This window comes from Nicotiana tomentosiformis, chromosome 11 (assembly GCF_000390325.3).
Source record: "Nicotiana tomentosiformis chromosome 11, ASM39032v3, whole genome shotgun sequence".
Taxonomy (NCBI): domain Eukaryota; kingdom Viridiplantae; phylum Streptophyta; class Magnoliopsida; order Solanales; family Solanaceae; genus Nicotiana; species Nicotiana tomentosiformis.
This window is the reverse complement of record NC_090822.1, coordinates 24,485,381-24,502,106: the sequence shown is the minus strand read 5'-3', so window position 1 is coordinate 24,502,106 and position 16,726 is coordinate 24,485,381. Positions and strand designations below refer to the sequence as shown.

The window sequence follows — 16,726 nt, the reverse complement described above, 5'->3', positions numbered from 1 at the left end:
ACCCTCAGCTGGAGAAAGGATGAAAAGGAATAATGGCAACAAGTAAGAAAAACAACAAGATAAAAATACGACCGAAGCCAAGAAAGCACTTAGACTCTAGGTAGTAATAACAATCTAAAAATAAAAAGATATCATATTAACACTCGCGCTCCTTCCGCTAGCAACCAACTTCGGATTCTCCTTAAGGCACCATGTTGAGTAGGGATTTGAATAGAAACTCTATTTTGGGGCTCAATGTTGCTGGACTCTACTCCTCTCGCCAGGCTGCTAGTGAACTGAGCAAACAAAGGAAAACGGTCGATTATCTACTAACCTTCTACCCTAATATTCGACCTCCACACCCTCCTATCAAGAGCTATATCCTCAGTAAGCTCCAGTTGTGCCATGTCCCGCCTAATCACCTCTCTCCAAGACTTTTTAGGCCTACCTCTACCCCTACTGATACCTACCAAGGCTAACCTTTCACACCTTCAAACCGAGGCTTCTATGCTTCTCCTCTTAACATGCCCGAACCATCTCAACCTTGCCTTCCTCATCTTATCCTCCACGGGGGCTACTCCCACCTTATCCCAAATAACTCAATCCCTAATCTTATCTAACCTGGTATACCTACACATCCACCTTAACATACTCATTTCAAATACTTTCATCTTATGAAAATGAGAATTCTTAATCGGCCAACACACTACCTGATACAACATGGTCAATCTAACTACTACCTTGTATAACTGTTTTTTTAATTTAAATCCATCCACACAGGCTTTCACCTCCTGCGGTGATGGGGGGTTTGGCATATACCACTACCTTGTATATTATTGAAGAAAGAAAGGAGTACATTGAGGGGAACATAAACCTTACCTCCAACTAAAAATACAAGGGAAAAGTAGGGGAGAAATGACCGAGCATAGCCCTGACCTCCTTAACAAAAAAAAACTAGGAATGATAAAATCCTCCTATTATACCTAATGGTCATTGACCTTTACACTTGGGAACTTAGGAACATACTACAAAGAAGACTCAGAGAACAATGTTCCTCCTTTCCTATACTATGTAGTTCAGCTCATGGTGGTTCAAAAAACCAAGTCAAGTGCTTTTTAGTCCTTCTCCTGAAGTTGGGAAGTATAAGTTTGTTCATCCTCAAGGGACCTCTTACCTCTCGTGGTAAGTCATTTTCGTGGAAGAAATGTTTTTGATCTGGAATAGTTGTGGCATACTTAGAAAGAGCATCAACTACTACCTTGTAGAACTTATTTTTAAGTTTCAATGACACATTCTTATCACACAAGACACCGGAAGCGAGCCTCCACTTCAATCATCCTGCTCCGATAGGATGCATTACATTCTCATCAATATCCCCATCACCCTGTATTATAGACCCAAGGTACTTGATGTAAGGCCCCGTAAAATTTCGCCAAGGAATTTAAAGTTTCGTGATGCCGAGGTAGGCTAATGGATTTGAGGATTATAGAAAACGAGTCACGATACTGACTTTTTGGGTTGAAGAATGCACTGAAGTGTTGATGGAAATTTTTGGCAGAAGAAAACGATTCTGCGGTCAATTTCGCGACCGCAGAACTGTTCCGCGGATCGCATAAGAATTGCAGAGTGGAAAAAAAATGGGCAAATTTTGAAAAACAATTAATTGGCCGCAAAATAATTCTGCTGGCCGCATAACAATTCTGCTGGCCACATAATCATTCTGTTGGCCTCATAACCATTCTACTGGCCGCATAATCATTCTGCTGGCTGCATAAAAATTTTGTTACCCACATAATGATTCTGCTGGCCACATAATCGATTATGCTACCCACATAACGATTCTGCTACCACATAATTGACTTCGGGGGTCATTTTTGAAAGTTTTTTTATCCGACCCTATTTTGATATAAGGCCTTAGGGGGTCATTTTAGAAGGAAAGATCTAATATTTTAGAAAGAGGAGAGAGCTATTCTAGAGAGAGAGAAGGGAGGGCACCAACATCGTCATGCTTCAAATTCTTGCTCAAGCTTTGGAGATTCATGGGAGAAATCCATAAAATCTTCATTTAATGGGTAAAGTTTTACTCCCTAGCCCTAAATTTCGTGATTTGGACTGAAAGTAGGTAATGAGAAATGTGATTCTTGGGTATGAGAGTTGTTATTTATGCATGCATATAGCTATAAGGATGGTGGGAAGGTAATTGAGATAATATGAGTAAACTCTTGGTATTGAATGAGTTGTGGAGTGTAGGAAATCTTGTAGAAGAACCTTGTAGTCGAATTTGCACACCTAGTGTATGATAAAATGCTCAAATGAGCTGAAACCATGAATATCTTCCTAATTTATGTTCTATTTTGTTATATTTCAAAATAGATTGGGATTGCTAGGATTTTCAGAATATTGTAGTAATTTAAGGAAAGCTCAAAGCAAGGTATGTTGGCTAAACTTCTCTCTTAGAATTGAATTCCATAATGTCCCCGTAAGCTTCAAGTATGGTTGGTTCAAGTTCCTAATTCCCATGTTCTGAGTTGTTCATAATAAATTCGATTATCCCGAGTAAACAAAGTGTTGAAAGTTATATGTTCAAAACATGTTCCGAATGTTCCTATCACATTATGTTATCCTTCGGGAATGTGTTTACGAATGATATGTGTATTAAAATGTTATGGTTTTGAGAAGTGATTCAAATTAAAGTTATGGTGCCAAATTGTGTGAGAAAAACTCGATGTGCTTAAGACTCTTAATTGCTCATATGTGCACTTAAAGTCTTAATTTGAAATCCTTATTATTGATAATCTATAAAGATGCTTGAAAGTGAAAGAAGTGGGTTGATGATATAAAGTGTAGTCACTGTGCCAATAATAAAAGTTATACTTGTGGCCAATGGTTTCAATAAAATTAAATGATGTGACAGACGTTATGGAATGAGCCTTGATTCAACTGTTTCACAATGACTTCGAAAATAGATTTGCCTAAAATCTTATGTACTCGAGTCATGCCCAAATGTGGCTATTTTAACTAATGCTATGCTTTGTAAGCATTTCCGGTGTGTTTTAAGCTCTTACATATTCATGAGTTGAAATTGTGCATTTTCCTTTTGGAGAAAAAGTATTTCAAGAATAAATGGTGTGTTACTCGTTTATGATTTTAACTTCCGCTTTGATTGCCAATCATTTTACTATATTTCTTGGACAGAGATTCACTGTGTTTAAAGTCTTCATTACAAATGAACTTAAAGTTGTGATTTCCGGAATATTCTATATGTTGATGTTTATGATGATGATCCTTGAAAGTAAAGAAATGGAGGTGTGGAATATGAAATACGGTCATTGTGCCATGAAAGAAGAATCATATGTATGGCCAATAGAGCCAATGAAACGATGATGTTGTAAGTGGTTGAAAGTACTAATGAATCTATATACGGTATGAAAGGTTATGAGGCAAATGTAATTGTATTTATGTTTCCCTTGTATGAAAATCAAAAAATAATTTGGGAGTATCGTTAGTCACCGAAGAAGGGTAGGTGGGAATAACCTAACCCCGAAACTACACATGTTGGTATAGGAGTGCATTTTGGTTATTCCCCTTATTTGGGATGAGATTGATGTGATAAGAATATTCCCCTTAATTGGGATGAGATGATTGCTAGCAAAAGGGTGATGTTAATCCACACAGCATTGTGGTGAGATGACCTAGCTGATCGGGTCGAGATCGGACGCCATGCCACACACATGGTGGTGATTGTGATTGTGATTACACCTCCACCCACACATATTGGGGTGAGGCGACATGGCCGCTTTGTGTAGAAGTTGTTGTGATTGGATGTCTCTGGTGAGACGGCTTAGTCGATCGGGCTAAGATCGAACTTCATGCTAAAAGTACGGTGGTATTGTGATTTGATGTCTTCGGATGAGATGGCTTAGCCGATCGGGCCGTGATCGGACTCCATGTTAAATTCACGGTGGTATATCGGTACTAAAGATATCCCAACCAAAAATAACATTATCTTCATAATTTGATTATCATCTTCACAATATTATCTTCGTACTTTGAAAACTGTTATGTTTTAACTTGGCATTTGGATATCATTGATTGTTGCTTGCTGTTTCCATGGTTTTCCTTTCTTATATTGGCATTCTATTTTTAAAGAGGATATTTAGATTTACATATTAGTACTATTCCATATGTACTAACGTCCCTTTTGCCGGTGGCGCTGCATCTTCAATGGATACATGTGGTTCATCATAGGGCATCTTTGGATCTCGTTAGCAGTTACTCCCTATTCAGCAGGTTTTGGTGAGACCTACTCTATTTCGGGCCTGATGTCATTTGTTGTTGTACATTGTGTTATGAGGTATAGCAGAGGCCTTGTTGCCGGCACTTCCATACTACTCTTCTGTTGTACTTAGAGGCTCCGTAGACAGGTTGTGGGTGGTGTTTGATGTTGGGAATTAAACTAGAAGTATTGGTAGTTGGAAAATATATTTTTCATTATATCTATAACACATGTAATGTTTTGGAAATTTTAAATGAAACTGCTAATGGTAATGAAATGGGTGTTGTTTATAAAATCTTTTCAATGTTTAATTAATGGAGTACATCTCCACTCTATTCATGGGCAAGGTCGGGTAGAAAGTATCTAGCAGGCTTACTTGACCGGGTTATCTTGGTTGAGCGCCGGTCGCGCTCCCCGAGGTCGGGGGGTGACACCTCTCCTAGGATAATTTGTGTATCAAGCCTTATATCCATGTCCGCTTCCTAGGTAACTTCGCTAAACTTTCACTCCAAGTACTCCATCTTGGTCCTGCTCAACTTGAAATGTTTAGACTCAAGTGTCTATCTCCAAACTTCCAGCATATCGTTAACACCTCCTCGCGTCTCGTCAGTCAGAACTACATCATCCGCAAATAGTATATATTATGGCACCTTCCCTTGAATGTGACGTGTTAGTGTGCCATTGCCAAGGAAAATAAAATTGGGCTAAGGGTTGATCCCTATTGCAACCCCTTTATAATCGGGAAGTGTTCTGGGTCTCCACCTATCATTACCTGTGTCTTAGCTCCATCATACATGTCCTTACTCACCCTAATGTAGGCTACATGCACACCTCTAGTCTCTAAACACCTCCATAGAACCTTTCTCGAGACTTTATCATATGCTTTCGCTAGGTCAATAAACTTCATATACAAGTCCTTCTTCATTATCCTATACTACTCCACCAATCTTCTCGGAAATATCTTCATTGTCGAACGATCCGGCATGAAACCGAACTAGTTCTCGAAACAGACAGACTCCACATCATTCTCCCTTCCCCCACCCTCTCCCAAACTTTTATCGTATGACTCAACAGCTTGATACTTCTATAATTGTTGCGATTCTGGATATCATCCTTGTTCTTGTACAAGGGAATCATCATAATCTATCTTCATTCTTCATGCATCATTTTTGTCCTAAAATTTACGTCGAACAACCTAGAGAGCCATTCCAAGCCTGTCTTACCTGCGCTCTTCCAGAATTCTACCGGGATTTTGTCTGGCATGGTCGTTCTACCCCTGCTCATTCTATACATCGCCCCCTCAACCTCCCCCACTCTTATGCACCTACAATACCCAATGCCCGGATGACTCCCGGAATGCTCCAAATCACCAAACATGATGTCCTTATCCCCTCTTCATTTAAGAGTTTATGGAAGTATGACTACCACATCCGCCTAATATGTGCCTCATCCATCAGAACTCTACCCTCCTTATCTTTTATGCACTTCACTTGATCCAGATCATGGGCCTTACTTTATCTCACTCTATCCAGCCTGTACAACTTTTTATCCCTGCATTTCTCCCTAAGCTCTTCATACAAACGTCTAAACATTGCAGTTTTAGCCGCAGTGATCGCCAACTTCGCCTTCTTCGTAGCCTTCTTATACCTCTCCTCATTGGCCCTCTTCTCCACCTTGTCTATGCTCTCTATATGCCAGTTTCTTGCCTTTCACTTTACCTTAGACCTCGTTATTCTACCACCAGATCCCTTTGCGGCCACCAGAGAAACCCTTCGAGACCCCAAACACCTCCTTCGTAGCTTCTTTGATACAGTTTGTTGTCATGATCCATATACAACTTGCATCCCCACTACTTCTCCAAGCTCCCATAACCACTAATGTCTCCCCCAACTCCTGAGCTTTGTCCTTTGTCAAGGCACGCCACCTGATCCTAGACAAGCGAGACACTACCCTCTTTTTCTTTGTCCGCATGATCGTGAGGTCCATACCTAATATCCTATGTTGAGTCGTGATATTCTCACTCGGGATAACCTTACAATTTGTATATATACCTCTATCACACCTCCTAAGAAGTATATGATAATTTTGCATCCTGGCCACCATACTCTTAAAAGGACCAATTGCTCCTCCTTCTTCAGAAAACACGAGTTAACGACCACCAAATCAAAGGCTTTAGCACGATCCAACAAAGAAGTTCCTCTTCCATTTTTGTCACCAAAACCAAAGCCAACATGCACATCGTCATAACTCCTCCAATGTGGCTATTAAAATATCCTCCTATGAGAAGCTTCTCGGTGTACGGAATTCCCCCCCACCAATCCATCTAAGTCCTCCCAAATGAGCCTCATCCTCGTCCAAACCCACTTGAGGTGCGTAAGCACTAATTATGTTCAAAGTAAACCCTCTCACAACTAGCTTAATAGCCATCAGCCTGTCATTCACCTTCCTTACCTCTATCACTAGCTCTTTAAGATCTTTATCAACAAATATGCCTACCCTATTCTTCCCCCTCACCCCTTTCGAGTACTACAACTTAAACCCAGCAAAGAACTACAGTAAGGAAATACTATAACAAAGCACGCAGGCAAAACAACTAGCTAGGATACAAGCAAGACTGATTGAATAAACAATTCAACTTAATGGAATATTCCTAATATAAACAAAGGAACGAGATACAGATATACATAAATAAATATATACATGGGAATCAAGTCAATGCAAACTAATTCCAACAATGAAGCAAATCAATAATGCTACTGAATCTTCAGAAAAGAGCAAGAATATAGAATACTTAGTCAGAACACAACCAACACGAAGGTTTCCCAGAAATTGACAAGTAACATGCGAATTAAAGCAATAGAGTATAATAAATCGAGTCAATGAAAATTGATTCCAACGATGAACAATGATCTCGTCCAAGTTCACACCTCAATACGAGGTTATAAAAACGGTCGATGCAATAATAGTACCCAACAAGAGTCAGGGTCGAATTCCGCAGGGAGCTATAGATGGGAGTTAGTAGTATATATCGTAGTATGTGAATTTGAATATCTAAATTTACTCCAAAAAATTTGGCTGTTTTGAAATCTAATTTGAACTACGATTGCAAGTTGAGAATTAAAACTAGGAAATTGTTTTTATTGTTTTTCAAATGTTGTAAAAAGACTAGGGATATGACCTTCACCTAGGTGATTGCCTAATGGGATATAAACTTTAAAGCTTGTTTTATTGGTCGGGGTATATTATAGCTATCAACACTAAATTACCCACTCAATACCTCTCGGTCAGATAGTGATTTTGCCCAATTTGACTTTCTCAAGTCCAAATGGGTATTGAGCAAAACGGTTGATAAAATCTCAAGTCGGGTTGTTACTATCTCTAGGTTCAACCCTTTAATTGAGCTTATCAATCTCTCGATTGACCCAATTTCTTGTTAGTCAAGTTTTCCTAGACTAAGTCTCTCTTTCTCAAGTAGAGACCAAGTCAAATAGGCATGAACTAATGTTTGCAACCATTAATTCCACAAATAAAATCAAGAACAAGGCTAAATAATAAATACCCAATAATAAACAAGCAATAAATTAAACACCCATTAAGTTTACACACTAGGATTGGGTCACAACCCTAATGAAAAATCTAGTTGCTCATGCTTGAAATGGAAGAAATAGAAGAAGAAATAATAATTAAACTCATATTGCTAATTAAAATGATAAAATCTAACTTAAAATAGCTCAAAATATGAAAAACTACTAAAAAGAGTAAAAGGAAACGGCTACTGTAGCAGCTGATGTCAAAAGTTAACCTAAAAATGTGAAACTTGTCTATTTATACAGGGCTGAAAATTTCGGACAAAAATGCTCTTTCGGAGGTTCTGCGGCCGCACAATTACATGTGCGGTCTGCACTTTTCTTCAGCTTGACAGGATTGGAAATCTGCGGCCGCATAATTCTGAACTGTGGCCGCACTGCACTCTATCTGCGGTCCGCAGATTTGTAATTGCGGCTGCATCTTGCTCTTTTGCGGTCCGCACAATTGTGACTGCGGCCGCACAATAATTGTGCGGTCCGTATTTTTGATGGACTTGAATTGCAGAGTCTCTGAACTTTGCTCTGACCCAGCTTCTGCGGCCGCACCATTCATGTGCAGACCGTTTGCACCAGTCTCTGATGGATTTTCCTTCATAACCTGTGGCCACAGATGATATTCTGTGGTCCGCATTTTTGAGCTTCTGTGCCTTGTTTTGTCCTTGAGTTCAGATTACTCCTTCTTGAGTTGGATTTCATCTCGGGAGTTCATCTTCTAATATTCCTATAATTAAGCACATTTTATCAGTTTTCGGGAACATAATTAAACACTTTTGGACTAAAACGAAAGCTAAAAGGCGCTAATAAGTAGTAAAAATCCACACTTATCAACTCCCCTAAACTTAAGCTTTTGCTTGTCCTCAAGCAAATAAAGTGGTTCCCACCTCCACAAGTTAAGAGTCATTCCAGAAAATCAAAGTGAGTCACTCACACATCAATTGGGACCAACAATTACCCACACCACTTATGAATTATCAACAAGGCAACAAGTTAAACTTTTAAGCACAAATAGTTCTATTGTGACACTTGAGCATCAATAGTTGACTTTATTCATCAAGGAAGCTTCCTCTTTCATGTAGGTCATTGTGGATCCCAAACTCATCTTTCTCTACTCTCTGGTTGACTATCTCACTTAAGAATTTAGCACTCAATCCAAGGATTTGCTAAAAGTTCACTCATCTCTCTCAAAAGAATATCGCAAGTACGGCTTTAAGTACCATAGGCTTGCCCTCATGTAAATGACCACTAATGTAAGCTCACTCGGCTTGAAATCACGTAGGGCTTTTTTACGGAGTGCAATGAAAGCTTTTGGACTAAGGTTGGATATGCTATGATAGAACGAGTTCATCTTTCCTTAAGCACTTTTATTTTCTTTTCTCGGCTCATGCTTTTCCAACTCTTGAGGCATTGATGGTAGGCTATAATTGTATATTTTGGCCATTAATTGCACTATAATTCTCTGTACTTTACTAATATTTGAGCTTTAAATGGTATTAATTTGCACTGACTGTGTGCTTTATGCTTTGCAGGAGCGATTTTGAGCTACTATGGAGCTTTGAAGGCTAAGTAAAAGCTTATGGAGTAATTTGGGATTATGTTCGAGGATCAAAGGATGCTAGTGTACTTAAAAAGAAGAAGGAAGAAGAGAGCAGAAAGTTGCCTAGGTGCACGACCGCGTACTGGGCGCGCATGACAAGCAGAAACTGGCCAAAGTGCGCGGCCATATGCGCCGTCACCTGCCCAGGTGCGCGACCGCGCACGTATATCGGAAAAATTCTCCCAAGGCTAATTTTGTAATTTTGGAGGCGACTTCCCTTGACCTATATGAAGCCCAACTCGTCTAAAAAGAGGGCATCTTGGATTTGGAGGGCATCTTTGCAGGGAGAAGAAGCACGGAAGCAACGGGAAAGCAAGATACTTGATCCAATTCACTCAATACGAAAGTTGGTTTGAATTTGGGAATTGTAATGTCTCCTTGTTCTTCTAATACTCTTGCTATGAATATTTTCTTCGTTATGGAGTAATTCTCCTCAGGGTTGTTGGCGGATGTTATGAATTGACTATTGTTTTGGGTTTTACTCTATGTTAATTGCTCGAATTTACTGAATGGGCTATTAATTGAATTGCAAGGTTTATCGTAGATTTACTTTAATTGAAAGAGAAGTCTGCTGCTATTTGCTTTGTACCATCTTAACTGGGTTGATTTTACGCCCCTTCTAGGTAATCGAAAGAGCTTAAGGAGTTATCGATTTACCTAGTTCAGGAGAATAACCGAGAGGTGCTCTTCGAAAGATCGTTCATTCACTATTTTAGTGCATATATTCAGAGGGCCTGTTATTAGGCTAGCTAAAGGAATCAAATTTATTCGGAAGAAGACTCAATCCCAACCGAGTTATCGAGGATGCATTTGAAAATGCAGGTCCTAGGCCTGGGAGATTATGCTAGATCGGTGTACAACCAACAACAGTCTAGTGTGAGGCCCCCAGAATAATTGCATTTTCAGAGGCAAACCCAATAAAGATTCCAACAACCATCTGATGGACTTTGATAAAATTGTGAACACATTCCGCTACAATGGAGCATCACATGATGCTATATACCTCAGAGCATTCTCGTTCTCGCTGAAGGATGATGCAAAGCAGTGCTTGAGAAGTTTGCCCACAGGGTCAATCCGTACGTGGGAGGAGATAACTACCAAGTTTCTGGAAAAATACTTCTCAGCTGCTAAGACTAGAAGGATGAGGAAGGAGATACACAATTTCAGCCAAGGTGAAGGAGAGACAGTATTCGAAGCATGGGAAAGATTTAAGGAGATGCTGCGGAGGTGCCCTCACAACGGAATGGAACAATGGATGCAACTTCAGGACTTTTGGGACGGTTTAAACCCGTCATCTAGGAGATTGCTAAATAGTGCAGTTCCAGGCCCTTTGATGAAGAAAACTCCGGAAGAGATTGTCACTCCTTTGAATGAACTATCTGAAGATGCAGATCAATGGTCCACAGACCAAGTGGATCGGAGAAAATTAGCAGGGGTGCACCAAGTAGAATCGTCTGTAGCAATGCAGGCCCAAATTGCAGTTATAGCTAAAGACATCAAGCAATTGACTATGGCTCAGGTGCAAACTCAACCACAGGTGGGTTGTGACATTTATGGGATGGGACACCCCACACATGAGTATCAAGCTACAGCTGAAGAGGTCAACATTGTGGGGAACTTTAATAGAGGAAACTACCATGGTGGGAACAACTTTAATGCTATGGGTCAAAGACATCCAGGTTTTTCGTGGAGTTAACCTAATGGGATCTTGAACTCATGGCAGCAAAACAATCTCAAACCCTAGGGTCAGAGACCACCAAGTTTTCAAAACCAGCAGAGGCAACAATACCAGCCACCACAGCCAAATCAGTCAAATATTGAAGATCTCAGAAAGGCATTCATTAACAAAACAGATGAAAAATTCGAGACTCAGGGCATGACTATCCGGAACTTAGAAAGGCAAATGGGATAGATTACAAATTTGTTGTCTGAGAGGGCTCCTGGGACTGTTCCCTCCGACACTGAAAAGAACCCGAAGGAAACAATCAACATTGTATCTCTAAGAAGTAGAAAAACATTGACTGACCCAATACCAAAGGCTAAATCGGAGGTGGTTAACAAGCAGACCGAGACACTAGTAGAGGAAAAGAATGAAGAGCAAAAGAGCTAGAATAGTGGGGTACAAAAGAAAATTGAAGAAAGTAGTCATATGCCAGCTCTACCGTTCCCTAAAAAGATGAAGCGGGAGAAATTTGACAAATGTTTTGGGAGATTCTTGGAGATGCTCAAACAACTTTATGTGAACATTCCCTTCACAGAGGTACTCACTCAGTTGTCTGCTTACGGAAAATTCTTGAAGGAAATCCTGTCTAGCAAGAGGAAATTAGAGGAGACAACAATGGTCACGTTGAATGCCCACTTCAGTGCCATATTGCAAAATAAAATTTCCCAAAAGTGTGGGGACCCAGGAAGCTTCACCATACCATGCTCGTTGGGGAGTGAGAAATTCGACAAGGCCCTCTGTGATTTGGGTGCGTCTATAAATCTAATGCCTGTCTGTATTCAGAAAACTGGAAGGTAAACTTGGAGTGATCAAATCAATACCAGTATCCCTACAACTGGCCGACTAGATCACCATTCTACCTGAGGGAATCATTGAAGATATTCTAGTACGGGTGGACAAGTTTGTATTCCCCGTAGACTATTATTGTGGTGGATATGGAGGTGAACAAGGAGGTGCCTTTAATTCTAGGGAAGCCATTTTTATGTACAGGTAGAGTCATCCTTGATATGTATGAGGGGCAGCTTATACTTAGAGTGGACAATGAGAAAGTAGTGTTCCAGATGAAGAGAATGATGAAATACCCCAGTGATGAGGCGTCTGCCTACTCGTGTTTCAAGCTAGATGTCATTGGAGAGTTGGCTGAAAAGTATAAGTTTGACAAGCTTGTGGGGGATACTCTAGAGAGGTGTATAACTCAGTCTAGCACAGTGGAGGATGAAGATCCTGAAATAAAAAAAGAGGCTGAAGCTCTTAAAACTGAGGATCAAGTGGTTGATGAGGAGGAACAAAAAGAGCAGGCTTCTAAGCCCAATGTGGAATTGAAAGTCCTCCCCACTCACTTGAAATATGCTTTTCTCGAAACTAACAATTTTCCTGTGATTATTTCTGCTGACTTGACAGGTACACATGAGCAAAAGCTGGTGGAGTTACTGTCAAAGCACAAGAAGGCCATTGGTTGGAGCATACCTGATATTCAAAGAATCTGTCCAGCCATTTGCATGCACAAAATTCTGTTGGAAGAAAATAGCAAGCCAGTGGTGCAGCCTCAACGCAAGTTGAACAAAAATTTGGAGGAGGTAGTGCATAAGGATATCATCAAATTGCTAGATGCGGGAGTGATTTTTTCCATCTCTGATAGCCAGTGGACTAGTCCAGTGCAAGTTGTTCCTAAAAAGGGGGGCATGACAGTGGTGAAAAATGAAAATAATGAACTGATCCCCACAAGAACAGTCACCGGGTGGATAATGTGCATTGATTATAGAAGATTGAATGATGCAACAAGGAAAGACCACTATCCACTCCTTTTTATTGATCAAATGCTCGAGAAGGTGGTTGGACACGGATGCTACTGCTTCCTGGATGGATATTCAGGCTTCAATCAGATACCCATTGCCCCAGAAGATGTTGAGAAGACCACATTTACTTGCCCGTCAGGTATTTTTGCTTACATGAGGATATCGTTTGGGCTATGTAATGCACCTGCCGCTTTTCAGAGGTGCATGATGTCTATATTCTCGGATTTAAATGGGAAGTATCTAGAGGTGTTCATGGATGATTTTACCCTTTTTGATGATGAATTTGAGGATTGCTTGATGAATTTGAAGCTCGTGCTTGAACGTTGTGATGCCACTCACTTGGTTCTTAACTGGGAGAAGTGTCACTTCATGGTGAATGAGGGAATTGTCCTGGGCCACAAAGAAATTGCGCATGGAATTGAAGTTGACCGAGCTAAGGTTGATGTTATTGCTAGGCTCCCCTCCCCCTACTTCGGTGAAGAGCATAAGACGTTTCTTGGGACATGCTGGGTTCTATAGGAGGTTCATCAAAAACTTTTCCAGCATTACCAAGCCATTGACAGCATTGCTAGCGAAAGATACCAAGTTTATTTTCAATGTGGAGTGCTTAAGAGCATTTGAATTGATAAAGGAAAAGCTTGTTAGTGCTCCTATTATGGTGACACCTGATTGGAGCCAGCCATTTGAGATAATGTGTGATGCTAGTGATGTAGCTGTGGAAGCAGTTCTGGGGAAACGAAGAGATAAAATGTTTAGGCCTATCTACTATGCAAGCAGGACATTGAATGATGCTCAAGTCAATTATGCCACTACTGAGAAGGAATTTTTTGTTGTGGTCTTTGTTTTTGACAAGTTTAGATCTTACCTGGTTGGAAGTAAGGTGATTGTACACACTGATCACTCAGCGTTGAAATACCTATTGAGTAAGAAGGAATCCAAGCCGCGTCTGATGCGGTGGGTGTTGTTGCTCAAAGAGTTTGACTTGGAGATAAAAGATAGGAAGGGCACAGAAATCAAGTTGCAGATCATCTATCTCGACTTGAGAAACCTCCAGTTGAAACAATCGAAATAAGGGAAGAGTTCCCTGATGAGCAGATTGTTTCCATAGCAACAGTCTTCGAAAGGCCGCCTTGGTATGCGGATGTAGCCAACCTTTTGGCTAGTGGATGGTTACCCCGTGACCTCACTCATGATCAAAGGCGAAAGCTTCAAGGTGAGGTAAAAAGTTATTTTTGGGATGACCCTTTCTTGTTTAAACTATGTGCAGATGGTGTAATTCGAAGATGTGTGCCTGAAGGAGAAATGGAAAGCATTCTGTCTCATTGCCATGATGGATCATCTGGAGGACACTATGGTGGAAATCGCACTGCAGCAAAGGTCATGGAAGCTGATTTCTTTTGGCCTACTCTGTACAAAGATGCAAGGGCGTATGTAGCTGCATGTGACAAGTGCCGGAGAACAGGCAATATTAGCAAGAGGGATGAAATGCCTCTCAACTCCATTCTGGTATGTGAAATTTTTGATGTTTGGGGCATTGACTTCATGGGTCTGTTCCCAATGTCGCATTCTCATGAGTATATCCTAGTACTCGTTGACTACGTCTCTAAATGGGTCGAATAAATCCCTACTAGGACCAATAATACTCGGATGGTGTGTGAGTTTTTGCGGAAAAACATCTTTACCCGTTTTGGGACACCTCGAGTGATTATTAGTGATAATGGGTCACACTTTGTGAATGAACAGTTTGTTGCACTACTGTCCAAGTATGGGGTCACACACAAAACAGGAATCTCGTACCATGCCCAAACTAGTGGGCAAGTCGAAGTGGCCAATCGGGAACTAAAACAAATTCTTGAAAAGACGGTTAGTGCTTCTCATAAAGATTAGTCTGTCAAGTTGGATGAAGCACTATGGGCGTATAGAACTGCGTTCAAAATGACCATAGGGACTTTGCCATTCAAATTAATGTATGGTAAGTCATGTCACCTACCTGTTGAGATAGAACATAAGGCTTATTGGGAAATTAAGGTGCTTAATCTTGATCTTAGTCTTACAGGTGATCACATGTTGGAGCAGATGAATGAATTGGAAGAGTTCACACTGGACGCGTATGAAAGTGCGCGAATTTTCAAGGAAAAGACTAAAATGTGGCATGATCATATGATTAAGCCAAAGGAGTTTCATGAAGGGGACAAAGTCTTACTGTATAATAGTAGACTCAGATTATTTCCCGAAAAATTCAAGTCTAGATGGACGGGACCATATGTGGTGAAACATATATCACCATACGGGGCAATTGAGATCCAGAACCAAGACGGAATAGAAAGTTTTAAAGTAAATGGACACAAACTAAAACCGTATCTTGTTGGGGGATTTGCACAGCAATCCTCGAGCATCAAAATCAACTAGGATGCCCGATTGAGTCAAGCTGACGACTATAACTCAGAACTACCTCTAACCCTTCTGCTAGTTAGATTTTCTTTTTTTTGCTTCACATTTGTTCACAGCAAAGAATAGATAAAAATTAGTGTATACTATGATGTAATAGGTACAGGAAGGCACATGCTGTGGAAGGTAGGAAGTTTTATAAAAATAAAAAAAAATATAAATGTGCGCAGCCACGCACTGACCGCGCATATGGTCGCGCATTTTCAGACCTCCACTGCCTCACGTGTGCGGCCACGCACTGACCGCGCACAGGTAAGCTTTTTTTTTTTTTCTTTAGTTAATTTCGGACCACCCCCCCTCTTCTTCTAAACAACTCCAATTTCGGACCCACCCCTTTCCTAAACAACCCCAATTTCAAAATCCCCCCTTTCCCCTTCTTCTAAACAACCCTAACCCAAACCCCTTCTCTCATCTCTTCTCTGAAGCATCCAATCCCACCATCAATTGACAGTGCCCACTTTCCTTTTCTCCTCTCCCCACAACCTCACGAGTTTCCCCCCAGGTAAGTGAGATGTTTTCCCCCACTTAGTTTAGTCTATTTTCTTTTCTTTTTCTTGAGTTGTAGTAGATTTTTGTTAATGTTTTCTTTCTAGTTATACTCGTTCTCTTATGGGGTGGTAGTTGAATTTCATCAAGATGGGCTACGTGTGACATTGGTGTATCTTTCATCGAATTGGGGGCTAAAAATTGTTGTGTGAGGGTTCGGTAGAACTGCGCATATCAGGTGTTCGTATAAATGCCACAAAGAGTTTGAGAGTGTAATTTTGTGACCAAGTGTGCTGGTGAAGTCTGAGTAACCGCTCTTGGTTTACCCATTGTGCCTTTAACTGATATTTGGTGTTTGTTACAGGTATTATGACGCCTTCCAAGAAACGAAGAATCACAAGTGCCTCCTCAAGCGGTCACGCTGGCTCGTCCCGGCCGTGAGCTTCTGCTAGTGCTCGCCCGTATGATAATAACAAGTTCGTCTCCAGTGAAGCCGAGGAACGCTTCAGTTATAAGGCAAGCAAGAAGCCTATATCGGAAAGGGGAATTGATATGGGGTCCTTCCAAAATGACTGCCCCAACATGTATCATGAATTAGTCAGGCGAGGGCTCGTGATATTTTTTGAAGAACCTGACGAAGCCAACTTAATGGTTGTTCGGGAGTTTTATGCGAACTGCTTGGAACATGTTAACCATGTTTGCACAGTTCGAAAGAAGAGTGTAGACGCATCCACAGAGGCCATTCGAAGGGCCTACCATTTGCCAGTGTTTGGGGAAAATCCTAAAGCAGAAGACTACTATGACACTATAGCCGAGAACCACCCATGTGGCAACTGT

The 16,726-nt window shown here is 40.8% G+C and overlaps 1 protein-coding gene across 1 annotated transcript; it reads left to right on the top strand.

Annotated features, from left to right (window-relative positions):
- The first annotated feature begins 10,376 nt into the window (after nucleotides 1–10,376).
- Nucleotides 10,377–11,132, top strand: LOC104086164 (uncharacterized). The gene has a single exon (XM_009590360.1). The coding sequence runs from the start codon at nucleotides 10,377–10,379 to the stop codon at nucleotides 11,130–11,132; it is 756 nt and encodes a 251-aa protein (XP_009588655.1).
- The last annotated feature ends 5,594 nt before the right edge of the window (nucleotides 11,133–16,726 follow it).

Excerpts from the sequence above, each read along its gene's own strand:
- LOC104086164 (XM_009590360.1), top strand. The coding sequence starts at position 10,377 with ATGGACTTTGATAAAATTGTGAACACATTCCGCTACAATGGAGCATCA.